The 27,343-nt window shown below is 38.4% G+C and overlaps 1 protein-coding gene across 3 annotated transcripts; it reads right to left on the reverse strand.

Annotated features, from left to right (window-relative positions):
* Positions 1 to 1,266: 1,266 nt before the first annotated feature.
* On the reverse strand, positions 1,267 to 26,663 carry LOC103697552 (putative CCDC90 family protein C3H1.08c, mitochondrial). Of its 3 annotated transcripts, none has more exons than XM_039118809.3 (7): positions 25,926 to 26,663; positions 25,697 to 25,828; positions 25,550 to 25,609; positions 2,395 to 2,471; positions 2,232 to 2,288; positions 1,691 to 1,757; positions 1,267 to 1,601 (listed from the first exon to the last, which is right to left on the reverse strand). In XM_039118809.3, the coding sequence occupies exons 1-7, from the start codon at positions 26,139 to 26,141 to the stop codon at positions 1,482 to 1,484; spliced, it is 729 nt and encodes a 242-aa protein (XP_038974737.2). In that variant the 5' UTR covers positions 26,142 to 26,663; the 3' UTR covers positions 1,267 to 1,481. The 3 variants fall into 3 exon arrangements, with proteins under 3 accessions (XP_038974737.2, XP_038974738.1, XP_088569223.1); XM_039118810.3 differs by having other exon boundaries at positions 25,697 to 25,823; positions 25,926 to 26,662; XM_088713097.2 differs by having other exon boundaries at positions 25,697 to 25,846; positions 25,926 to 26,065.
* Positions 26,664 to 27,343: the final 680 nt, after the last annotated feature.

Below are 27,343 nucleotides of genomic sequence, written 5' to 3' on the forward strand. Positions count from 1 at the left end.
CAAAACTATAATATTCATGCACCTTTGCAAAACCTATATTGTATTTTCCCATATGCTTATTCAAATCTCCTCCATTAAATATCTTTTCTCTATTAGGACTCTCTTGAATTAGTCTATCTATGTCCTCTCATAAATATTGCTTTTTAACATCACCCAACCTACTTGAGGAGTATAAGCACTAAAGATGTTAATATACTCCTTTCTTAACATTGATTTTGTCAAGATGATTATATCTCCTACTCTCTTAATAGCTACAACTTCATCTTTTGGACTCTTATCTACAATAATTTCTACTCCATTTTTACTCTTTATCTTTCCTCATATATAAAAGTTTATAACACATCTTACCAACTTTCTTTGCTTTTCTTCTATCCACTTAGTCTCCCGCAAACAAGCTATGTTAATTCTCTTCTTAGTATTTATTAATTCCATCAATTTCCATATGAACGACCCTATATTCCAAGTTGCTAAGCATATCAAAACTTTGTGGACTAACTATTTTACTCATTTTAGTCCATTAAAGTGCAAGAACCCTTATCTACTTCCCACTATATCTAAGTTGTGGTGTAGCACATTGCTTCTGAAAAATGCCTTAGTTAACCTTAGCTCACTTTCCACCATACATGGGATCCAATACAGTGCATTGCTAGTAGAAAGTGCCCTAAAGGTTTTCTTACATAGGTTTATGTTTATAAGATGTGACAATAGTTTGTCAATCTAGCGCAACCCTCCTTTATCCAGGGACCAACTATGTATAAAACATTGGCAAAGTCCCAATGCACCCTGTTAAAAAAAACAAAAAACCATATACAATTTTATTATATTAAAGATATTTTTGAATTAATATAAAATACTATTTTGCATGTATTTTGATGGTGAAGTGATAAAAAGTGCCAGCTTAATAATTGTTAAAGTCCTTGACATGTGGATCAAGTGACCTAAGATTGAATCCAGTCTTTATGGAAATTTAAGGATTAGGGCCATTTGAGTAGAGCTACTCTCCATGTAAAGCGGCAAATAACCTGGATAGTGCGCATGTAGCAGCAGGCTATCAGAGCCCAAATAAGGCTGTTCTTGTTTCATTTTTTATTTTATGCTCAGAATAATGGTAGTATCACCAGCAAACAGAATTACCTGGATTGGACACAGGACTCACACCACAGGAATTCCAATCCAGAACCTATATGTGGGAGATTATCCACATATATGTTGGAGATTATCCACATTAGGGGCAACATATTCCCTTAAAATAGAAGTGCACAAACATTTGCAAATTAAATCCAAAGTAATTATGATAAGTGGTAACCACATTGAACGAATATTGCAAACTAAATTCAATGAACTGCTTCTTCAAGGCACATCTTGTAAGAACATTGAGAAGTTTCTAGAAAATGTTACAGCCTTTTGGCAACCATATTGTCAGAAACAAAAAAACATTTCGTGTCGTTTCATTGGCTATGGTTAAAAAAAAAAAAAAGGTTTTACATCAGAATGCGGACAATGGCCAGACCAACTGCAGATATTGACACAAGGGTACCTATGCAGTATTTTATAACATCATATTTTGCTGCCTCCAACCGGGCCCTCAATGCATGGATTTCCTGCAAGAAATACCAGAATACTCAAGTTAAAACAACCGACCATAAAAGACATAAACCTTCCATGTTCCTTCCTATCTAGCAAACCTCACCCGAATAAGCTTGCTCGTGAGATGAGTAGTTTCAGCATTTTGCTTGGCCAATTCATCACGCATGCGCCTGCATTTATTAGTTCAGTTAAGAATAAAGGAGTCATGCTTATACTACAATTTGAGGTAAACAAACTGTTAATTCTAAATGGGAAGGCATTGACTATATATATAAAATCATATACGACCAGGGCCAACCTAAATAAAAGAAGAATTCTAGCTAGACCCCACCTGAGTCAACCAGATCCAACAAGTCAGATCTGGCTCTAAAACTAGAATGTTGCTTATGGTTGGATCCAGATGCTCTACCCGGACTAGACATTTGCTATCCTGAATGGAAAACTTGAGACATTTGCCATTTCCTTGTTTATTTTTTTTCTTTTAGAAAGCCTCTTCTCGATTGACAGAACAGTTTTCATTGAAGGGCCCAAGATATAGCAATACATTAATCACCAAATAAAATGTATCATCAAAACTATACAGGAAATCAAGACTCAAATAACAGCAATTAAGCTAGATATAAGAAGCTTTTAGATTCCCTTACCCTCTTTCAAGGTTTAGATCCAAGCGTTGCCCTGCAGTAACTTTCTCGATCTCATACCTGTCCCAGAATAATGAATTTTAGACTTAACCAGCACTCAAAAAAAAAATGCAGTTAATCATACATCCATGATATGAAACTGGCCGTAATATGAAGAAAACTAGACCTAAGCTCACTCCGCATTTTCTCGATATCGCCCTTAAGTTTTTCTGTCTCGCGTTGCAACAAAGAAAAATGGTGCTCCTGCAACCAGATGACAATAGCTTTAGAAAATGATTAAAGAAATAAACAGTGCATGCAATAATGCAGAAACAGATAACTTGTTAACATACAATATGCTATATCTTGAAATTTCTAATATGTTCAAGTAGATACAATGTATAACAAACAGTCTGACAAGCTATGCAGATCGTACAAGTTTGATTACAATTTGTGCAATCAAAGAAATGATTGAAACCCAAAAGCAATTTTGTCCAATCAAAGATGTCGCCGTTAATGGAAATTACTTATTAGCCCCAGGATATTGTATGTCACCAGAAAGAACTACAAGCAGCAGAATGCATTTTCCAATCAACAAAAAGTAGAGCATAATCCTTGATCTGAGATTAGTCAACCAGCCAAAACATTGATATAAAGAATCAGAGCAAGAGAAAGCTTGACTAAAAGCTAAAGCCGTGCTGCAGCTCAATCATTTGATAAGAATTTGCAACTCTAAGCCAGTTCGCTTGTCAAACTATTCAAGATACAAGTTGATTTGAATCACATACAACTCAGAAACTCTAGAGATCAGAAAGTTCAGGAAACTTGATACCTAATAAAAAATTAAAGACCAAATAGAAAGTATCTTCTAAGTCCCACATGGAGTCCCTAAATTTTTCTACTGCCACACGGGCCACTAAATCCCTGTGCGGTTTGGGAACAATTTTCCAGCATCAGTGGAGTAAGTGGTATAACTCTGGGGAAAAAGAGGGATAAACAAGAACAAATCTACGAAGTATTTTGCATGAACAGCTTTATCCAGGTTAAAAGAAATGAGTAAATTGTACTTACCAAATGCCGAACTAGAGAGGTGCTTCTCTTCAGAGCACTTCCATGGGAGTTTCATGAAAAGCCCCTTTTAGAAGAGCAGCAGTGTCAATCATGTTCTGAATATGATCACGACTAACAAAAGGTGAGGCCACTTACCTCTAGAACTCTAAACTGGGTTTAAGTAACAAATTAGGTATGGTGCAATGAAGAGATGATCTTGAAATAATTTGGAACTTCAGATCTGCTGTGGTTCATACCTGAATAAATGACTGTTTACTGTTTCAGATCTGCAGCAATATGAATTTTGTAACAGAACCTAGTCCTTCAGTTCAGCAGATATTGTAAGCAAAGTTGAATTGAGCCCTGAACCTAAATACAGAACTAGTAGAGGAGAGATCTATAGAAGTATTGTTCAGATATGATGTTCAGCAAAATACAGCAGTAACGTCCTGTATTCCGTTACAACAGTACAGCAAACTAAATAAGAGAAGGGAAAAGATGGAAACATACAACAAGAAAAAGAAATGAATTAAGAGAAAAAAGAAGAGTAAAGAGCAAAGAGAAAAGAATCCAGAATGATAGAAATATAAGAAAGAGGAAGAAAGGAAGGAGGCCCACAGCCTTTCTTTCTTAAAGTAAAGATCTCTTTGTACAATTTCAGGACCAGCCTAAAAGTATAGAGCCTATTAACAGGATAAACTGGACAATGTTCCTATTTCCACCAGACTCTCTAAGTGGATGATACAATAGACCAAGCTAATCCCATGACTAAACCACTCAATAAATAGGAGCTCTAGAACTCCTCATTTTAAAAGAATTGGCAGCCATAAAACTCTGAATTGAAGGACTGGCTGGACACATAATTAAGCCCCATTTTGAGGTTAAGGACTGCAAACAAACAACTAATATGAGACCTAACAGGCACCCAGTAATGACTTTGTACGAGCATCCCTTACATCCCATTTACGAACTTTACAAAAAATACAAAAAAAATACAGAAGCCCTCATTTAAAGAATTGGCAGCCGTAAAACTCTGAATTGAAGGACTGGCTGGACACATAATTAAGCCCCATTTTGAGGTTAAGGACTGCAAATAAGCAACTAATATGAGACCTAACAGGCACCCAGTAATGACTTTGTACGAGCATCCTTTACATCCCATTTATGAACTTTACAAAAAATACAAAAAAAACACAGAAGCCCTCATAGTTTGGCACCAGTAGATCCTTAATAGACTCCTAACAATCTGATAAAAAGATAGAGAGCAGACTAATTTTGGAGTGATATTTAGATCACTAAGTCCAATAAAAGGCAAATAGTTGTTCTTTTTTCCTCTCTGTTTTCCAAAACGGAAAAAAGAACACCTATATGGTGATTGTCATCTTAAGAGCCACATGATCATATATAATTACTGAAACATGATATATGGAACCTAAATGCTATAACTTCAACTTAACCAAGATCATTCTAGATTGAATATGATAACACTAAAGAACCGAAAGCATAGAAAGAAGGCATATAGGAGTAGAATTTCAAAAGCCATATCACCCTAAGAAGGAAAGTCTAGTGTTGAATAATTAGAGCTAGTTGTTTCTTTGATAAAACAGGTTTGTGATTGTATGCTGGGAAAAATTTTTAAAGCACTTACTGTCAAGGGATATTTCATGATAAAAACTGAAAAACCAAAATCATACTAGCCTAAATCCTTTCTTAGGCACAATTCTATGTTCATAATCTAGTTCACACACCTTTATCAGGTAATATAGGTTTCATCCCAAGGCTTTCTTGCAAATATAGAGGACCATGACCCAATTCTAGAGCACAAAAACAACAATGTCGTGCAATCCTTTATTATGATCATTTTATCACCCTTTTCTTTTTAATACACATCATGGTTCCTTTATTTGCATTGCATGATTCAGTTCAAAAGATCAAAATACCACTATCAAATGCAGTATTCAACGCAAATAATAATGTCAGAAACGACCCGCAATTTGGTCTACAATACCAATATAGAACCATTTTATTGACTTTGTACGAGCATCCCTTACATCCCATTTACGAACTTTACAAAAAATACAAAAAAAATACAGAAGCCCTCATTTAAAGAATTGGCAGCCGTAAAACTCTGAATTGAAGGACTGGCTGGACACATAATTAAGCCCCATTTTGAGGTTAAGGACTGCAAATAAGCAACTAATATGAGACCTAACAGGCACCCAGTAATGACTTTGTACGAGCACCTTTACATCCCATTTATGAACTTTACAAAAAATACAAAAAAAACACAGAAGCCCTCATAGTTTGGCACCAGTAGATCCTTAATAGACTCCTAACAATCTGATAAAAAGATAGAGAGCAGACTAATTTTGGAGTGATATTTAGATCACTAAGTCCAATAAAAGGCAAATAGTTGTTCTTTTTTCCTTTCTGTTTTCCAAAACGGAAAAAAGAACACCTATATGGTGATTGTCATCTTAAGAGCCACATGATCATATATAATTACTGAAACATGATATATGGAACCTAAATGCTATAACTTCAACTTAACCAAGATCATTCTAGATTGAATATGATAACACTAAAGAACCGAAAGCATAGAAAGAAGGCATATAGGAGTAGAATTTCAAAAGCCATATCACCCTAAGAAGGAAAGTCTAGTGTTGAATAATTAGAGCTAGTTGTTTCTTTGATAAAACAGGTTTGTGATTGTATGCTGGGAAAAATTTTTAAAGCACTTACTGTCAAGGGATATTTCATGATAAAAACTGAAAAACCAAAATCATACTAGCCTAAATCCTTTCTTAGGCACAATTCTATGTTCATAATCTAGTTCACACACCTTTATCAGGTAATATAGGTTTCATCCCAAGGCTTTCTTGCAAATATAGAGGACCATGACCCAATTCTAGAGCACAAAAACAACAATGTCGTGCAGTCCTTTATTATGATCATTTTATCACCCTTTTCTTTTTAATACACATCATGGTTCCTTTATTTGCATTGCATGATTCAGTTCAAAAGATCAAAATACCACTATCAAATGCAGTATTCAACGCAAATAATAATGTCAGAAACGACCCGCAATTTGGTCTACAATACCAATATAGAACCATTTTATTGGATTAGAGAAAAAAGATATGTAAGAGCAATATCAATCATCATGTTGAACTCCTCCATATGTACATGTGGTGTAGTGTTTCCCATAAAATGCAAATATGTTGTCAAAAATTATATCTCATTTTCAATATTCACCTTTACTGGTTTTAAACAGGTCTTTTTGTTTGGCAATGTTAAACCATTTACAGATAGGGTGTTCTTTTGTTCATCCTTATCAGCTGCAAAATTAATTACTGTTTCTGCCTAACGTTTAAAAAAAATTGATTGGCATGTTATGCACTTTAGGAGCAGGAAAGGTAGTCAAATATTCTTATCCCCTTAGGTTGTGTTTGGTGCTGCATAAGTGCAGGGATAACCCAAACAACATTTTGGGCCAACAGGATAGGATTATTCCATCCTTATGATGCCTCAGAGGATATCCCTCCCACTTGCATCATAAGCCAATTCCACAGGACTACCATTCCACCGTATCGCCCAAATACCATATTATCCCTCCCCTGTTTCTATCCACTCTCTTAAATATACAAAAGCGGGAGGTCAATTTTGTCCATGTCATTAAATCCATATCACGACCAAATCTGAAGCGTATTAAAAGCAATCTACTCCATCCCTTTATCGCTTCTGTTGACCCCCTAATGGATTTTGATGAATACAAAACACTAGAGTATAATTCCATTTATCTTAACAATTTAATTGAGGAATTCATGTGATTAATTGAGAATATTGTTAAGAAATGTCTAGGCAAGTTCCCATAATTTTTATGAATTTATTGAAGAATATTTTGAGTTAAAGAAAACAGATCAGGGACAGCCGAGACGTCTCCGGATAGTTTCAGAGACGTCTCTGGCACAAACAGGAAGAACTGGGACACTTGGAGACGTCCCCGGCACCTGCCGAGTCGTCCCCGCGCTAGCGGAGTCGACTCTCTCAGTAGCGGAGTCGACTCTCTCAGTGGCGGCAGAAAGGCAATTTTCAAGAGATATGCGCGAGACGTCCCCACTGTACGCGGAGTCGTCCCCGCAAGTAAAAAGGAGACTTCCCGAGTCGTCCCCAAGATAGCGGAGACGGCTCTCTCAGGGTTTTCCAGAAAATGGTTTTTTCGGTGATAAGGAAGCGGAGTCGACCCTGAGACAGCGGAGTCGTCCCCATGCATAAAGTGCAAACAAGCCGAGACGTCCCCTGAAGGAGCGGAGTCGACTCTCTCAGGGAATTCCAGAGGACATGTTTTTCAGAGATAAAGAAGCGGAGTCGTCCCCAAAGCAGCGGAGTCGTCCCTATTCAAAAAGTACAAACAAGCCGAGACGTCCCCTTAAAGTGCCGAGTCGACCCCAGACAACGTAAAAAGTAAAATCTTGTAGCCGAGACGTCTCTCATTGAAGCGGAGACGTCCCCGGAGCGCCTGGGACGCGACTGACAGCTTTTCAGGTTTGGTTTGAATTTCAAATCCTTTTTACTTTGTCTCTAACGGCTATATTTGCTTTTTTGGGCTATAAAAGGGACCTCTTAAGTGCTTCTCAACAACTCTTCACCAACCCAAAGTTAGATCATTCAAGAGAAAAGTAAGAAAGAAAAGTTCAAGGGAGTGAGTGCATTCAAGTGAAGAAATCAAGTGTTTTCAAGCTTCCCAAGTGATTTCAAGCTCAACCTCTCTCGTACGCTCGGGATTCAAAGCTCACACTCAACCCTACGCGGTCCACATCGGAAGAATCAACATTTCTCACGCTTCCAACGGCAAAAGGATTCTTCCGGGTTCTATTGTTCATAATTGTCATATTTGCTTTTTAGAGCTTTACTTTTCCTTTGTAAACTCTTTCATTGTGGTGCTTGTTCCAGTCAAGGGACTTGGAACAAGGGAAAGGCGTCCCAAGCCTAAGTGAAATTGGGGGTTTTAGGGTTTGTTGTGAGCCCGGTGTAAAACAACGAGTTGGGTAGTGAACTCGCAAAACTACCGTACTGTAATCTTGGATTATAGTGGAAATTCCCAAAGGTGATTTGGGGAGTGGATGTAGGAGCAGTGGAAGCTCCGAACCACTATAAAACCTTGTGTTTGCGATTGACCTTTCTTATTCCTCCTTCTTTACTTTAGTGCATATATTCGTGTGTTTTATTTTTAATTAGTCAAAAGCTTTTAAAACACCCAATTCACCCTCCTCTTGGGTGACCATCTCTGGGCAACAAGTGGTATCAGAGCAGGTGCTCTGTGTATTTCTTGAAAGACCTAACCGTCTTAGCCAAAGATCTAGATGGCAACACCCTTTAACAATGTTCCTGCCGAGGGGCAAGCAACCAATAGACCTCCACTCTTCAATGGGACAAATTATACCTATTGGAAGACTAGAATGAGAATCTTCATTCAAGCACAAGACTATGCCTTGTGGAGGGTTATAGTCAAGGGACCACAAGAACCATCACACATGGTTAATGGCATTCGAGTTCCCAAACCTGAGGAGGATTGGGATGAGAATGATGATAGGATGGCTCAACTTAATTCTAGAGCCATGAACTCATTATTTTGTTCTCTAGATGTAAATGAGTTCAATAGAGTCTCCACATGTATTTCCGCTAAGGAAATATGGGATAGGCTTGAAGTTACCCACGAGGGTACAAATCAAGTCAAAGAGTCTAAAGTGAACATTCTAGTTCACAAGTATGAGTTGTTTAAGATGGAACCCAATGAAACCATCACATGCATGTTTACTCGCTTTACCGATATAATTAATGGTCTAAAGAGTTTGGGTAAATCTTATACTAACCCAGAACTTGTGAGTAAAATTCTCAGGTCTTTGCCGAAAGCATGGGAAGCAAAGGTCACGGCGATCGTAGAAGCCAAAGACCTCAACACTTTGGGATTAGAACAACTACTGGGCTCATTGATGACGCATGAGCTCACAATGAAGCAACATGAAGAAGAGTTGCCGAAGAAAAGGACAATCGCACTCAAGGCTACCTCAAGTGTGTGTGAAGAAGAGAGTAGTGAGAGTGAAGAAGAAAGCCAAGATGAGGACTTGGGTTTGATAGTAAGGAAGTTTAAGAAATTCATGAGAAGAAAGAAACCTTTCCCAAGAAAGAAATTTGGAGGGAGAAATGATTGGAAAAAAGAAAAGGAAAAAGAAAGAGATCCAATCATATGCTATGATTGCAAGAGACCGGGACACGTTCGTTCCAAATGCCCTCAACAAAAGAAGAATTTTGGAAAGGAGAAGAAGAAGGCATTGAAGGCAACATGGGATGATAGTGACACATCATCCTCCGAGGAAGAGAAGGAAGAGACCGCCAATTTGTGCTTCATGGCGTTCGAAGACGACGAGGTATGTCAAAACCCAACTATAAATTTTACTTTAGAAGAATTATATGAAGCTTTTCAAGAACTTATGGGTGATTGTAGTATGTTAGGAGCAAAGAATAAAGAGTTAAAAGCCTCCAATCAAAAACTAAAGGAAGATTTTGAAAACATATTAATTGAAAAGGAGAACGTTAAAAATATTAACACTACTAACCTAGAAATCAAAAATTCAAAACTTAGCATTGAAAATGAAAAGGCAAAAACACTAATTAAGGAATTAAATCTAAAAGTAAAATCCCTACTCGATAATAATACCTCACTTGCACAAAATGTTGAATCCCTTAAAAAAGATAAGGAAGAACTAGTTAAAGAAAATTTGAATCTTAAGAATGAGGTACATAAGTACAAACCAATTGTTGAAAAATTCACACAAAGCTCTGAAAAATTAAATCTTATTCTTTCAAATCAAAGAGCTGTTTTCAATAAAGCCGGATTAGGATATAAAACTAACACACAACAAAAATACCTAAAAAATTTCTTTGTAAAAGCAAAAAATGTAAAAACTGAAAAACCTACATGCTTTCATTGTGGGAAGAATGGACATAAAGCCTACTCTTGTATTCAAAGAAAGATCCAAACTAACAAGAGTACATTTGTGAAAGCTAAAAACATAACTAAAGTATGGGTGCCTAAGGGAACCAACCACACTAACCACGAAGGACCCAAGAAAACTTGGGTACCTAAGAGCTTCACATGATCATTTTGCAGGTATGCCTTGCAGCCGGAAACAAAAAGAGAATGTGGTATCTTGATAGTGGTTGCTCAAGGCATATGACCGGTGACAAGAGTCTCTTCGTCACCTTGGAATCAAAAGAAGGAGGAGTAGTCACATTCGGAGACAATGCCAAAGGTCAAATCATTGGTGTTGGTAAAATCTCCATATCACCCTCCTCATTTATTGATAATGTATTGTTAGTCAATGGACTAAAACATAATTTATTAAGTATAAGTCAATTTTGTGACAAGGAATTTAAAGTATCATTTGAATCATCACTATGCATAATTAGTAGTCCAATTGATAATGAGATCATACTCACAGGACATAGGCATGGAAATGTTTACATGGTAGATCTTGATGATCTCACCATGAAGGATGGCCAATGTCTTGTAGCCATGAATCCCAAAGTCAATGAGACTAGTTGGTTATGGCATCGTAGGTTAGGGCATGCTAGCATGGATTTAATCTCAAAATTAATTACAAAGGATCTAGTCAAAGGACTACCAAAAATAGACTTTGAAAAGAATAAAATTTGTGCTGCATGTCAATTAGGGAAACAAACAAGAAGTTCTTTCAAGTCTAAGAACATAGTCTCAACATCAAAACCCTTAGAACTAATTCACATGGATTTGTTTGGACCCACTAGAACTGCTAGTCTAGGGGGTAAGAAATTTGGTCTTGTAATTGTTGATGATTTTTCACGTTTTACATGGGTTTCATTTCTTGCACACAAAGATGAGTCCTTTCCCGCTTTTATCAAGTTTCATAATAGGGTTTCAAATGAACTCAATCTTAAACTAAAAGCAATTAGGAGTGATCATGGTACCGAGTTTGAAAATCAGTATTTTGAAAAATTTTGTGAAGAAAATGGTATCAATCACAACTTCTCGGCACCTAGGACACCCCAACAAAATGGGGTGGTAGAAAGGAAGAATCGCACACTAGCAGATATGGCTCGTACCATGTTGTGCGAATCGGATCTACCAAAGTATTTTTGGGCTGAAGCAATAAATACTTCATGTTATATCTTAAATCGTGCTTTAGTTAGATCCATCTTAAAGAAAACACCTTATGAGTTGATAAAAAGTAAGAAACCTAATATAAGTTATTTTCATGTTTTCGGTTGTCGATGCTTTATTTTGAACAATGGAAAGGACAATCTAAGTAAATTTAGTGCTAAATCAGATGAGGGGATCTTCTTAGGTTATTCCTCATCTAGTAGAGCATACAGGGTCTTCAACAAGAGAACTCTCGTTGTTGAAGAATCCATTCATGTTGTCTTTGATGAAACTAATGGAGATTCTTCTAGAAAAGAAGAAGATGGTGATGTAGGTATACTTGAAGACCAAATGAAGGAACTCTCCACTCAAGACAAACAACATGAGGATGAGATCAAAGAAGATACAAATCAGCGAGATGAAGAAGATCAACCTCCATCAAGAAATCAAGATCTTCCCAAAGAATGGAGGTATGCACATGGTCATCCAAAGGATCTAATCCTTGGTGATCCTTCACAAGGTATAAGAACTAGATCCTCTTTAAGAAACACTAGTAATTATCTTGCTTTCGTTTCACAAATAGAGCCTAAATCACTAGAAGAAGCTGAAAAAGATGATAATTGGATGAATGCTATGCAAGAGGAATTAAACCAATTCGAAAGAAATGAAGTTTGGACTCTAATGAAAAGACCCCCTAATGTTTCAATCATAGGCACCAAGTGGGTATATAGAAATAAACTAGATGAAGATGGAATAGTAATAAGAAACAAAGCTAGGCTAGTGGCCAAAGGATATAATCAGGAGGAAGGAATAGATTTTGATGAAACTTTTGCTCATGTTGCTAGGTTAGAGGCTATTAGACTACTTTTAGCATATGCATGCTTCATGAATTTTAAACTCTATCAAATGGATGTAAAAAGTGCATTTTTAAATGGTTATATAATGGAGGAAGTTTATGTAGGACAACCTCCAGGTTTTGAAAATCACTTACATCCAGATTATGTGTATAAATTGCATAAAGCATTGTATGGCCTTAAGCAAGCCCCTAGGGCATGGTATGAAAGATTAAGTAATTTCCTAATTGAAAACAAATTTAAGAGAGGAAATGTAGACAAAACCCTCTTTATTAAAAGAAAAGGAAATGACTTATTGCTTGTACAAATTTATGTGGATGATATAATTTTTGGTGCTACTAATGACAGTCTTTGTCAAGAGTTTGCCAAGCTTATGCAGGGAGAATTTGAAATGAGCATGATGGGTGAGCTCAACTTCTTCCTTGGGCTACAAATAAAACAATCAGAGGAGGGCATCTTCATCAGTCAGTCCAAATACATCAAGAAAATGTTGGAAAAATTCAAGATGAAGGATGCAAAGGAAATCAGCACACCAATGGGCTCAAGTTGCAAGCTTGACAAAGATGAAAAAGGTAAAAGTATAGACTGCAAATTGTACAGAGGTATGATAGGCTCTCTACTTTACCTTACTGCTAGTAGACCAGATATATTATTCAGTGTTTGTATGTGTGCTAGATACCAAGCATGTCCTAAGGAATCACACTTGCAAGCTGTTAAGAGAATTTTTAGATATCTAGTAGGGACATCTAATGTAGGCTTATGGTATTCTAAACAATCTGACATAAATTTAATTGCTTATTCCGATGCTGATTTTGCTGGGTGCAAACTCGACAGAAAAAGCACAAGTGGCACATGTCAATTCTTGGGTGCCAATTTGGTTTCTTGGTTTAGCAAGAAACAAAATTCAGTTGCCTTGTCCACAGCTGAGGCTGAGTACATTGCAGCTGGAAGCTGTTGTGCCCAAGTTCTTTGGATTAAGCAACAACTTGAAGATTTCGGTATCAAAATGGATAATATACCAATTAAATGTGATAATACAAGTGCAATTAATTTAACAAAAAATCATGTCCAACACTCTAAGTCAAAGCATATAGAGATTAGGCATCACTTTATTAGGGATCATGTGCTGAAAAAATGATGTGATGATTGAATATGTATGTACTGAAAATCAATTGGCTGATATCTTTACAAAGCCCCTTTGTAAAGAAAGATTCAACTTCTTAAGGAATGCTTTGAGCTTGTATGATCCTAGCAAATGAATTGAACTTGTATTGCATTGTTTTGTTGCGCAAACTAGTAATCAACCTCAAGGTAAACATAAGTGAAAACATGAATTCATGTAAGCTAAATGACGAACTGTTTGACTTTCCGGAGGATGGTTACCCTCCCTTGGACTCTTCATGGAGATATTTTCAGAGCCTATTTCATAGGTATTCGAAATTTGGTCAAACATTCCTCATTTCAATATTAATAATTCAAAAATTATTATCAAATTATTATAGGATGTATCATTAAGGGGGAGGATCACAAACAAATTCACTCTAAGTTTATCAAAAGAGATCATGTTGATTAGGGTGATTAAACAAAAATTGGGAGAAGATAGAATTTAGTCTGAAATTTTTCAGTGCCGGAGACGTCTCTGGCAAATCGCAGAGACGTCCCCCCAGGGGAGACGTCTCGCCTTAGTCGTGGAGACGTCTCGGAGACCAAATGAGGGCTTTTAAAATAGGTCGAAATAGCTCGAGCCGACCCGAGCTTTCTCCTTCATCCCCGACCAAAACGAAAAACCCTAGCCTCCGTTTGCTCTCCATCACAAACCCTAGCATCCATGGCACCAAAGAAGGCTAGGACGACCCGTGGAAGGTGACCTAGGGCAGCGGCCGACAGTGAGGAACGGCGGGAAGAACCCTCCGCGCCGTCTCCTCCGGTTGCTCCGCCAACCACGACTATTTCCTGTGCAAATCGCACAGTCACGACCAGAAGGTACATAGATTTCTCATTTTTAGATCATGAGGGGTTCTCTATTGGAGAGAGACTCCGAGCCCAAGGGTGGGAGCACTTTTGTACCCTCAATACCTCGACCTACCCCGGCCTAGTTAGAGAACTTTTTAGCAATATGGCCTTAGGGGACATAGGGTACACTGCATATGTCCGAGGGACATTAGTAGAAGTCAATGAAGATGTCCTATCCACTGTCTTACAAATCCCTAAGGACGGTGAGGCTCCAACCTCACATCCCCAAAGGGAATCAGCCCTAAATCTACTTTTAGGAAGAGAGGACTGCGGCCCTCTTGATGTTGTCAATTCCCAGGACCTAAATGCAGAGATGAGACTTCTTTTAAGTATTGTCAACCGGGTCCTATTTCCCAAAACCGGTCGCTTCGATTTTGTTTCGGAGCGAGATTTAGTTATAATGCACCATATCCTACTAGGGATACCCCTAAACCTCCCTAGACTTATGCTAAACTACATTGCCCTATGTCATAGGTATTCTAGGTTTAGTTTACCCTACGGCATGATCTTTACCTTAGTTTTCAAACACTTCAAAGTTCCCATTCCAACAAATGAACCTGTAAAGCCCTTGAGAAACACCGACTATTATAATGAGGGCACAATGAGAAGAATGGAATTTCATAAGATAGATGGGTCGTGGGTGAAGGTACCAAAGAGAAAAGCCCAAATCCTAGAGCCCGAGAACCCACATCATGAGTCTGACCATCACTCTCCTCCGCCTAGCCACTTGGATATCCCTGATATACCCTCCAGCTCAGCTGGACCTTCCACATCCATGCCACCACCTCCTCCAGTTAGTGGGCCCACCTTCCTGTCAGAGGATCAGATGCGCACCTTAGCATCTGCCATTTGCCAGCAGATGAGGGAGGAGATGAGATCCATGATTTCTACAGAGTTGGCCCCCATCAGAGCTTCACATGAAGGGCTTCTACAAGAGATGAAGGATATTAGAAGTCAAATTGAAGCTACAACACAAGAAATAATGGGTGTGGGTGCCACCCAAACCATCAGATCAATAGAGCTCAAGGACAGCTTGAGGAGCATTTCCAAGAGTCTCAAAGAGCTGACAAAACCAGATGGCAACGTGGGCACCTTGGTTGCCCAACTCAGAGGAAGAATTGAAATGGCAACCATAGAGTTTGAAGCACTTGTGGCAGGTTTCCACAAGTCACAGGGAGATCAATTTAAGACCCTCATGGATTCCATCAATGCATTCATAGATGCAGCTTGTAAGGTTTATGAACAAAATACAGCTGGTAGGGCCCATGAGCAACGTCGCCGATGAGGGACATTTTGCAGGCTCTTCTTTTTGTAAATCCTAGGCTGTTTTGAAACACTTTTTGTATTAGAAATCAATACTTGTAATGATTTCTTCTTTTGACTATGTACTGACTTCGAAGATTTACAGTGACATATGAATGACATACAATTTCTTTTGCAACCCTGTGTACATTTCCAACTCTGTCTATGTAAATATGAATGTGCCTCTTGATGTGTCATAAGAATCTCATAATATACATTATGTATTCAAATTTGGCACAACTTATCAAAGCATATGAAACAGGGGGAGCACAACCTGAATATCAAAGGGGGAGTAAAATGAATGCTGAACTCTTTAATAAAGATAACTTGAATATCCTTGTGTGGTTAATTATATTATACTATGAATTGAGTTTTAAGCACCTAATGATAATTTGTCCCCTTCATTGTTGATGACAAAAAGGGGGAGTAGATATTGAATATGGAGATATTGAAAGGGGGAGTAGATATAATTGAAAGGGGGAGTAGATATATAGAAAGAACCAGGAGTAGATATATAGAAAGAACCAATATGGATATTGAATATGGAATGCAAAATTTATAATCATACTCCAAAGTTGATTTAGAAAAGATAAATTTGAAGAATATTGACTTGATTCAAATTCAGCATCAATATTTCATTTTAACTTGATTCAAATTCAGTTGATATGCTAAAATTGCTTAAGAGCTATAAAGTTCAATCCCATGCAATTATGCACACTGTATCTAGCTCTAATCAAAACATTATACTTGTACATCTAATCAAATACTGTGTATATGTTTAAACTTCAAATTTTTGCATATACTCAGTGTTTTGTCATCATCAAAAAGGGGGAGATTGTTGACCCCCTAATGGATTTTGATGAATACAAAACACTAGAGTATAATTCCATTTATCTTAACAATTTAATTGAGGAATTCATGTGATTAATTGAGAATATTGTTAAGAAATGTCTAGGCAAGTTCCCATAATTTTTATGAATTTATTGAAGAATATTTTGAGTTAAAGAAAACAGATCAGGGACAGCCGAGACGTCTCCGGATAGTTTCAGAGACGTCTCTGGCACAAACAGGAAGAACTGGGACACTTGGAGACGTCCCCGGCACCTGCCGAGTCGTCCCCGCGCTAGCGGAGTCGACTCTCTCAGTAGCGGAGTCGACTCTCTCAGTGGCGGCAGAAAGGCAATTTTCAAGAGATATGCGCGAGACGTCCCCACTGTACGCGGAGTCGTCCCCGCAAGTAAAAAGGAGACTTCCCGAGTCGTCCCCAAGATAGCGGAGACGGCTCTCTCAGGGTTTTCCAGAGAATGGTTTTTTCGGTGATAAGGAAGCGGAGTCGACCCTGAGACAGCGGAGTCGTCCCCATGCATAAAGTGCAAACAAGCCGAGACGTCCCCTGAAGGAGCGGAGTCGACTCTCTCAGGGAATTCCAGAGGACATGTTTTTCAGAGATAAAGAAGCGGAGTCGTCCCCAAAGCAGCGGAGTCGTCCCTATTCAAAAAGTACAAACAAGCCGAGACGTCCCCTTAAAGTGCCGAGTCGACCCCAGACAACGTAAAAAGTAAAATCTTGTAGCCGAGACGTCTCTCATTGAAGCGGAGACGTCCCCGGAGCGCCTGGGACGCGACTGACAGCTTTTCAGGTTTGGTTTGAATTTCAAATCCTTTTTACTTTGTCTCTAACGGCTATATTTGCTTTTTTGGGCTATAAAAGGGACCTCTTAAGTGCTTCTCAACAACTCTTCACCAACCCAAAGTTAGATCATTCAAGAGAAAAGTAAGAAAGAAAAGTTCAAGGGAGTGAGTGCATTCAAGTGAAGAAATCAAGTGTTTTCAAGCTTCCCAAGTGATTTCAAGCTCAACCTCTCTCGTACGCTCGGGATTCAAAGCTCACACTCAACCCTACGCGGTCCACATCGGAAGAATCAACATTTCTCACGCTTCCAACGGCAAAAGGATTCTTCCGGGTTCTATTGTTCATAATTGTCATATTTGCTTTTTAGAGCTTTACTTTTCCTTTGTAAACTCTTTCATTGTGGTGCTTGTTCCAGTCAAGGGACTTGGAACAAGGGAAAGGCGTCCCAAGCCTAAGTGAAATTGGGGGTTTTAGGGTTTGTTGTGAGCCCGGTGTAAAACAACGAGTTGGGTAGTGAACTCGCAAAACTACCGTACTGTAATCTTGGATTATAGTGGAAATTCCCAAAGGTGATTTGGGGAGTGGATGTAGGAGCAGTGGAAGCTCCGAACCACTATAAAACCTTGTGTTTGCGATTGACCTTTCTTATTCCTCCTTCTTTACTTTAGTGCATATATTCGTGTGTTTTATTTTTAATTAGTCAAAAGCTTTTAAAACACCCAATTCACCCCCCTCTTGGGTGACCATCTCTGGGCAACAGCTTCCCACTTATTCGTCCAACCAAACATCAAAAAGACCCTTATCTCGTAGAATAGGCCCATCCCTTCTACAATACTTGGATAGTTTTTTTCTTATCACATCCAAATTTATTCCGAAACCAAATGCAGCTTAAGGGGTTTTGATGCAGCCCCACAAAGAATAGCTGGATTCAGAATTTTCTAAGACTAATTTCAGATTAGCCAGTTTGGGTTAATTGCAGATAATTCTCATGAGAGTTATAAAAAAAAAAAAGATAGAGAAAAACGAGAGCATTAAGAGAAAAAAATAGACAAAAGGGAGCACCAAAGCAGCCCAGGATTAGGTGAGTAAAAAGAAAGGGGAATGCATACAACACCTACAGTATGTTGTCTGTAAAAATAATTGTGCATTGTTAATTTGCATGATAAATTAATGATATTGTGTTAATCATCAATCAGCCCTGTATCAAGAATGATTAAATGATTAAAAATGATTAGCTGAAGAGAAACATAAGAAGAAATCTGAAATGAAGTTCTGATCCAAAAATGAAACTTCACATATGAAATAAAATGTAAATGGTTGATAGGATGTAACAAGTTAGCAACATTCAATACTTCTTCAATACTAATTCACAAATCAATCTCGTCCTCCAAGCTCAAATATGATGCAAAAAATTAACTCAGATACCTAGGTGGTTGTTTCTAGAAACAATGGGATGACTGATGATCCAATTTTTGTATGTATTAACCAAAATAAATTGTGTAAAACATGTCTTTACGTAAATAAAATACAGTTCAAATCAGTTTATGTTAAAAAGATATACAATAATATAGTGTATCTTCATGTGCTAATTATGAATATTTTGACACCCAAAAATAAAAATCTCTCGGTGTTGATAACTGCCAAGTGTTGGCATGGTATCCCATATCCATTTGTCAGCCCTTGATTAGCACAAGCATGATTAATGACACATTGATCTTCAAAATGGTGATCCCTTGAGTCATGATGATTAGAACCAAGGTTTATCGTACTAGTACCGAACTCCGTACCAATGCCACACTAGCATAGTGTCGGTACAGTATAGTACAGAATTTTTTTGGCGTACCGATGGTCGGTACGCCACCGATATGGGTACCAAACTGGTACGGTACGGTATGTCTGGTACCGTCCGATTTGGTATGGTACGTGTTACGGGGGAACTTAGCCACCATGCCCCACGTGACCGGCACGCGCGCCCAGGAAGACTACGGCTGCCCCTTGATCCAGCAATCCGACCTCAAGTCGGATATCTTCAGCTCCGCAGCCCGACCCCGAGTCGGCTGCCCCTTGATCCAGCAATCCGACTTCGGGTCGAATATCTTCGGCTCCGCAGCCCGACCCCGAGTCGGCTGCCCCTTGATCCAGCAATCGACCTCGGGTCGGATATCTTCGGCTCCGCAGCCCGACCCCGAGTCGGCTGCCCCTTGATCCAGCAATCCGACCCCGAGTCGGCAATCTCTCGACAACAACAGACTGTTCCTCTGAGGCACGCCGCGGCCCCCTGCTCCACTACTCCCTGCAACGGCCGTATCCGGCGCTGCCCCACGATCCCCTGTAACAGCCGTACAAAGCGGAGCTCCACTATGTCCTGCCATGGCTGTACCCAGCGCTGCCCCACGACGCCCTGTAACGGCCATGTCAGTGGCAGCCCCATCGTGCCACACGATGACGAATCCCCGGAAAAACCCCCCAGCCTGATATATATGAGGCTGGAGGGGAAGGGGGAGGGTAAGATATATCTTCCAGAGTATCATCTCACCTGCTACCTTCTCCTTCTCCTTCTCCTTCGATCTCCTCTGACTTGATCGTTGGAGGGCCCCCACTACCCCGGTGGTGGTGCGAGGCTTGCTTGCAGGTTTCACGGCGGAGGGCGGAGCGTAACCAAAGCAACTCAAAGGGAACCCCGTTCACACCGCTGTGCCAATCGTTCTCGGTTTGGACCACCAGCAACAGTACGCATACCATGATTAGAACCAAGATTGGCTATATTGCCCGGAACCACCCGATTCAGGGCATATCAACTCGTACCAAGGGTGGACCGGTACGGTTCTACCCCTCAATTTGAGAAATCACGAGGGAGGGAGAGAGGGAGAGGAAAAGGGCAGCAAAAAGAGAGAGGCGGAGAGAGAGGGTTTCGAAAGCGCTTTCTCACCTTCTCTCTGCCTCTCTCTCCGCCACCCTCTTCCTCTCCCTCTCACTCTTCCTCCCTCTCCCTCTCCCTCCTTCCCCTCTCTCTTCTTCTCTCTCCTTCTCCCTCTCCCGCTCCTTCACCGGTTTTTCTTATTGATACACACCGAAACGGCACAGCATGGTACTATACTGTCGGCCTACCGCCATGGATGCTAATTATGGTACTGCGGACCTTGATTAGAACTCATGGAGTTCTTAAAGGATGGCATATGATTAGAGCTTCAAATAAATGCAAATTGTCATCTATATGAAAAAACAACACATTGTTATCCCATATTTTCAAATTCCAACCTTGTATTCAAAATCAGCAATCTATAACTTAACCAGCTCCATGATGCCATAAAACATCAATCAAACCATAAACCATTTATCTTGATTTGTTAGGTCAATAGAAAATTTCAAACCAGAATTTTGCTTTCCTTGAAATTTCGAAACTATAGCTTCCTAATCGAATGCCCTATTTTGTTGGTTTTTTAAGTATTTTAAGCCCTTCATTGCATGCAAGTTATGTAATTTATTCTTCAAAATCATAGGCCATTGTTTTCTTCTTATATAAATGAAATAAAATTTCAGATATACGTATACTACAGAGATGAACAGTATGTCAGGAAGTTAAAATATGCAATTCAGATCATACAATATGGATCAAAATCAAGGTCCGCCGTACCGGTACGGCATTCCATGATCAAAATAGTCTTCAGCAGACCCCTGGATGAGGATTGACTTGGAACATAAGATCTGGATCATAAAATATATGATCCATCAGATTTGTAAGAACCAAATCCATGATCCATCAGATTGTGAGATCCAAATCCAGGTCATGTCATTACATATGAAAGCAATTAGATCATCCACCAATTTTAGGGTCCTTTTTCTGACTTCTATGATAACCAGATCATCATCAATAAGCTTTGAAAACATAGTATTAGCAAACTCTTTAGAGTTTTCAACTTAAAAAGAAAAGTGATCTAGTTGTTTCAGATCTAAGACCTAAAATTGATTTCACATCTCTTCTGCCATCCTCTATAATTTTCCACCTCAAAGTTGAATTGGGTTGATGCATTTTGTTGCCTTGTTCATGTTTATATTAGCATCCCGTTTATTTGTAAGTTCAATTGATGGATAGGGGAAAAACTTCGCTCATCAGGAAACCAAAGAAATGGCAATTTTGCATATCAAATATCTCAACAAATGATGGTGGTGATGACAAATTTTATATATTTTTTCAGTCCTAAGTAAGTCCATGTCTACAGACATATTAGGTCAAATTTAGAAATCCTATGGACTTATATGATGGCATTTAACTACGTTCAATAATCAAACATGGTGTTTGAGGGCACTTAACAATACTCAATAACTAACAAACATGGTGCCTATTTCTTGGACATGATATATAATGTATGTACATACATACGTACATACATATGTATGCACGTATGTATGCATGCATGTGTGCATGGATGTGTGTACATATGGAGAGGTTGGAATTGAGTGCCAGCCGCAAGTTATGTAGAGGTTGGATTTTTCTTATTCCCAAATATTAAAATACAGGGACTCAAGTGAAAATAATATAAAACTGGCAACAAGTACATGGGTCCACATTGTTTTAACCATGTTTTGTTTAGCTTTTAGTACATGTTGCATAGGCACTTGCTGTATACACAGCTATGCACATTTTGTACAAACTTAGTCCTTGTTTTATACACAAGCAAGGACAGAAAATAAATTGCAATTAGAAAAAAAAAGGCTTGGAGAGGATATTCGAATCAACAACCTATGAATAATGAGTTATATGTGAAATAGTGACTAGCACTCAATCTATCCAATTAAATGAATGCAATCACAATAAGCCATAATGCCTCCTTCGAGCTCATGCGAGTTATATCTTCTTATTAAACCAAACTCTAATCTTATGTCTTTCCCTATTCCCCTATCTCGTCTCTTTCAAACCATACCATGGCCTCTTATCTTCACTCAAGCGAATTCATCAATTATAGATCTCCTCTATCCACTGTCAACATTGTCAACCTAATCAAGACACAAACAGCCCAACTCATCCAGGTGGGTGCCCCACAACCCCTTCTCTTGGTCTCTCTCCTACCTCTATCTCAGGTTTATTCAAGAAATCCACCTACATTCTCTCTCCTTCTCCATCTCTACCCTCAGTTTCTAAGACAACTAGTTTAATGGTATTGGTGATATGTTAGATTCATATCGCATACAGATACCTGCGCCTTGTCGTGTCGACACAAGTACGTCGAGATAGGGTGGAAAGTCTAATTATGCTAGTATCTAACCCATTAATTATTCAAACTACAATTGAATCATGCTTCTTGCTTTTCATATTATTGTAAGGAAGTTTGAAATATTTCGCTATGGGCCATGTAGGTCATGTACTAGTACAATATACAGAACATTGCATGCAACAAATCTACTCAGTTCACTGGCACGGAGGATACACCCATGTCAATACAGGTTGATACAAGGCAACATGGCGTGCAGTACCACTCCCTCTCTAATGCTTAGCGGAAACTTGCATTCATTTATAGTTGGATGATTGTGTTCAGCATTATATGGCATTTCAAACCTTCCTTCTTTAGTATTCTTTATTTAACGCAAAACAGAAATATGAAAGAATATGACAATCTGCAATCTGATCACAATCCAATTCAATTGACTCCCTTAATTGTTCAAATTGTGCTCTCAATCTTAAAAATGTTGGAGATGAACTATACGAATTGTCAACCTCTTCACTATGAACGTTATCTATTAACGTTATCTATTTGTCATGTTAGATAGTTCAACATTTTCAAATTTGAAAGTGCCTCTTCATATCTTATTCCTAATGTTATAGTGATTTAAACCTCTTCTTATGAAATTGAAGCATCTGTTTGTGATTAGTTGATGCCATGTTGCTGGATATAAAATAAAGATGCTCATTAAGGAAAGAATTAGTGCTTTATTACTAATCTAATGTATGATTAAATTCGATAAAATTTTTCCCAAATGCACAGGTTCAAAAAAGGTCATTTCTGATAATCTATTCAGTATTAGAATTTTTACCTAAATTAGAAAGGAAGTAGTGAAAAAAGAATTAAAGAAACTTGAATTAACACAATAGGTAACTCTAGTTGGAATGACTGGCTAATAGGAATTCATGGAACTAAACCCATATGATGGGAGCTAGGTTTTGGCTCTTAGATCTCATCTTCATCAATCAAAACAGCTTAAATGCTTAAGTAAGGAATTAGTGTGATGTTGCACCCTTACTTTTTAAGAAAAAAATCCTAGTGGTGGGGTGGAGATTATGGTTAATGCATATGTAACCAAATTAAGACATTATGATTGGCATGGGCACCTTTTTATGTGCCATAAAACAATAGAAACTCTTGCAGCAGAATCTAGTCCTCCCTTCACAAAAGCTTGCTTAACCTCGCTCAGTTAAAATTCAAAACTCTAAATAATGAACTTCACTAAGTCACGGGAGAATGCACATAACAATAGAATATCCAGAGAAAAAAAAAACCAATATTCCCAAATTAAAAACTATTTCTCTTTATTTTCTCTCCATTGTCTTCAACATATCATCTCAATCAAGTGATATGTTGTTCCACTCACATCATTGTCTTTCCTTTGTTAAACTAATGCCACGCTCGAACGCTACATAAGCAATGAAAATGACCTTTAGTTTTTCAAAAAGAAAGCCAATTAAGTATCCACATAGAGATACTCACCCTACAGCATGATCATTCATGCCTTTTCACATAAATGCAGGACTAGCTTCGCAGCATAACTGAAATCAAAAAGACTAAATAGAACAATTGTGTTGACTTTTATAATCAAAATCTAACAATTGATACTCCATACATGGCCAAGGTAAGTTCAAGCAAGATAAGATCCCACTATGATACCTAGACTTGCAAGTTGATAGGTATAGGTACTTGCTCTATTGGTCGAAGAATAACTTGGGAAGTGTATACTTCGGAAGGACAATGACATAGCTCGTTGGGGAAAGTCTGTTAAACCTTTGAGCAAAGATTTTAATTCAAAGAGTTAAATTTTACATGCTCACCCTCTAATGAATAAAAAACTAATAAGTATAATTGTGTACTATATCATGTTCTCACATGTATTGTTGTTGAGGGAAGAAGGGAAGCACATTACTTCAGGAACTAGAAGACTTGCCAAATCATACCTAAGTTCTGACCCTCCCCGCCGCCCCCTGCCCTCGCAAATTAGTTAAGCCACCATAGAACTTAAAAGTTTGAAGATACCTAGAAATATTTGTTTCTTTTAAACTTATTATAGGTGCAAATGTGCAAGGAGGCTAACTGACTAAGTTTACCAATAACAACAAAGCTGTGGTTAAAGGGAACGCTTGCTCTCAAAGATGGATCAAGTTAATGGCAGTTGGTTTCCTCCTGAGCTTGGTTAGCTTGAGTTAACTTTTGGAATAATTTCATCGAAGACTCTTAGCCTTCCCATGTTGTTTGGCATCCTAACAGATTTTAGCAATGATGTATACCGGTGTGAAAAATCAAAACTTTATTTCTTTGAACACTCTTGTCCTTCTAGTATTGTTTGGCATCCTAATAGACTTTAGCAATGATGTTATATTAGTGTGAAAATCAAAACTTTATTTCAATGAAGATTTCTTGCCATCTTCCTCTCTTCCATAGAACATAAAGCGAGAGTCTTCACTACTAACTTTTGGGATATGGCAAGCAAATAAGCAGGTAGGCACCTAGCCTACTTAATTAATGAAGTTTTATATCTATCATATGTCATGTTATATTTTTCCTTATGTTCCAATAAAGGTTGCTGTGTTGCAGATCTTTTTTAAAAGAGTTGATACTAATATGGAATACGTTTGTATTAACTCCATTCTTAAACTTAGCACTATCTTTTTCATTTGATATTTTCAGCCTGTGGAAATTTATTAATTAATCAAAATGTACTCTCCATCACACCTTATTATAAGAAGGCCTAAATTAATCTCCACTTGCAATATCAAGTCTATACTAGTTTAGTGCTCCTGCTCTCCTCAATATAGAACTTAAAACAGAAGTATCAATCACCAAACTCTTTTATTTTTCCTTCATTTACGTTGCAATATTAGTGATAACTGGGTAGAGTGTCAAAAATTTAATATGTGTATTAAGAGGTTCTGCCATATTTGCTCATTTTCATCAAAACAATAAATGATAGATCATTGCAAAACTCAAAATTGACATAATATCGATCTAGAACTAGTTCCATTCATACAAGGCTAATAATATTGCTTAAATAAAATACATACAAGATCTTAAAGAAAGCACACTCAAAGAAAGGAAAGGTTATCATACTTGGGAACTCTGCACCTGGGACTTGAATTTCGAGAGATTGGAATCCTGAGTCATCTCACTCTGCACAAAAGGTTAATTAACCACAATAATAAATAAGAATTTGCCAAACCCAAGATACCACCACCCAAAAAACATCAAATCTCAAACCTTCTGCATCTCTCCCTTGGATACGAAGGTCTGGGCCACATTATCCAAGCTATCATTCAAAACTTGAGTAATAGTAGATGTGATTGCCTCCGCATGCTTTGATAGGACTCCCTGCGCCTCCAATCTTCTAAACTACAAAACATTAAACACCTTGAGTGCATCTAAAAACCATTCCTCTCATACTATTACCCAAAAAAATTGAAGATCATTGGGCAAACTGATAAACTACCAGCGCCAAAGTATCAAGAAGGAAGGCCCTCTTTCCCTTGACGAGTTGAGAGATGCAACGCTGTGAATCCCCGGAGGAAGAAACGCTGGGGAATGAAAAACGATCGGACGGCAAGAGGCTGTGGGGACTCCCGCCCGTCAATGCTGCCCACCCGGACCTCGAATGGAATCCCAACGCAGCCCTGCCTCTCTTGCAAACAATTCCAGCAGCCGACATTGGATTCAGCCCGCAAGAAAGGGGAAAATTGTTAAAAAGACAGACAAGAATTCAGAATCTTTTGATATCCTCTCGATCAAGAAAATCCAACTCAAACCAGTCCAATCCACGATTCCTGGATGGATCTTTATTGAAGGTGGAGGTCAGAGGAGGCGAGGGGAAATGGGAGAAGAAATGGGCTCCGTTGCGCCCACCGCCCTCGACTAGAGGTGGGAGGGGTGGTGTGGCAAGAAAAAGGAAAGGGTATCGCCGAACCCTCGTCTCCCTCTCTTTTTCTTCTCTGTATTTCGCTCTATCTCTCCTTGTGCCTTTCTTCTAAATTTGTATCTTCTCCTTTTCTTTCTTTTTGGATTCGGAAGTGGAGGGGAGATGGAGGGAGCGATGAACGCGGTGATTCCAGAGGCGCGATCATTTTGGCACTTTATATACGTGGGTGGAGTGTTTGATGGACGGTATGGTCTGCCTCTCTAGTCTCCGCTTCGGCTTCCCCGGTTCTTTCGTTTACTTTTTGTTGGTTTTTTATCGATGCACGGAAGAAGGTGACCAGGACCGGGAAGGGAAGCCTGACCGAGACCGAGGAAATTTCCGAGCGTCTGGTCTCCGCCAATCTGGCCCAGTCTTGAAAGCATGAATTACGTACGTTTGACATGTCGTGTACGCATGTTTAAAAATATAGTGGGATGTGATATATAAAAACTGAAGAGCGATGTTATGCGGTAGGATGAGTCCCGGTGTGGCGGAAAATAAAATAAAAGAGGTGATTGTATCAATGAGATCAATACGCAAATAGAACAAAATTAAATCAAAAAAAAAATTTACTTAGTAAATAATTTTTTTGAAAAAAATATTAATATCTCAAAGACTATCTCTTATAATGTATTGCGTGCATATTTATAGAATATGATATCCTAATTCTAATTCGAACATTAAATCCGATATAGAATCGCTCAAAATAGGACTTGACTATAAGAAAATATAATAGAATTATTCTATTACAAATGTAGAAATGTAATTAAAATTTGATATTATCTCAAATAAAAATGTATGAGAAACTCTAGCGAAACCGTAAATTCGCTGGCTCCTTCAAGACTTGACATGGTCTAATTGATCATTATACATGTTGGCTGCATCTTATGCTGGATCAATCCTTCTCCCTTTTCCTAACAACAAAATAAAAATCTACATCACATTATAGGCAAGTT

The sequence above is a fragment of the Phoenix dactylifera genome, chromosome 16 (assembly GCF_051530095.1).
Source record: "Phoenix dactylifera cultivar Ajwa chromosome 16, Ajwa_hap1_PhDact_Kaust_v1.1, whole genome shotgun sequence".
Classification (NCBI taxonomy): Eukaryota; Viridiplantae; Streptophyta; class Magnoliopsida; order Arecales; family Arecaceae; genus Phoenix; species Phoenix dactylifera.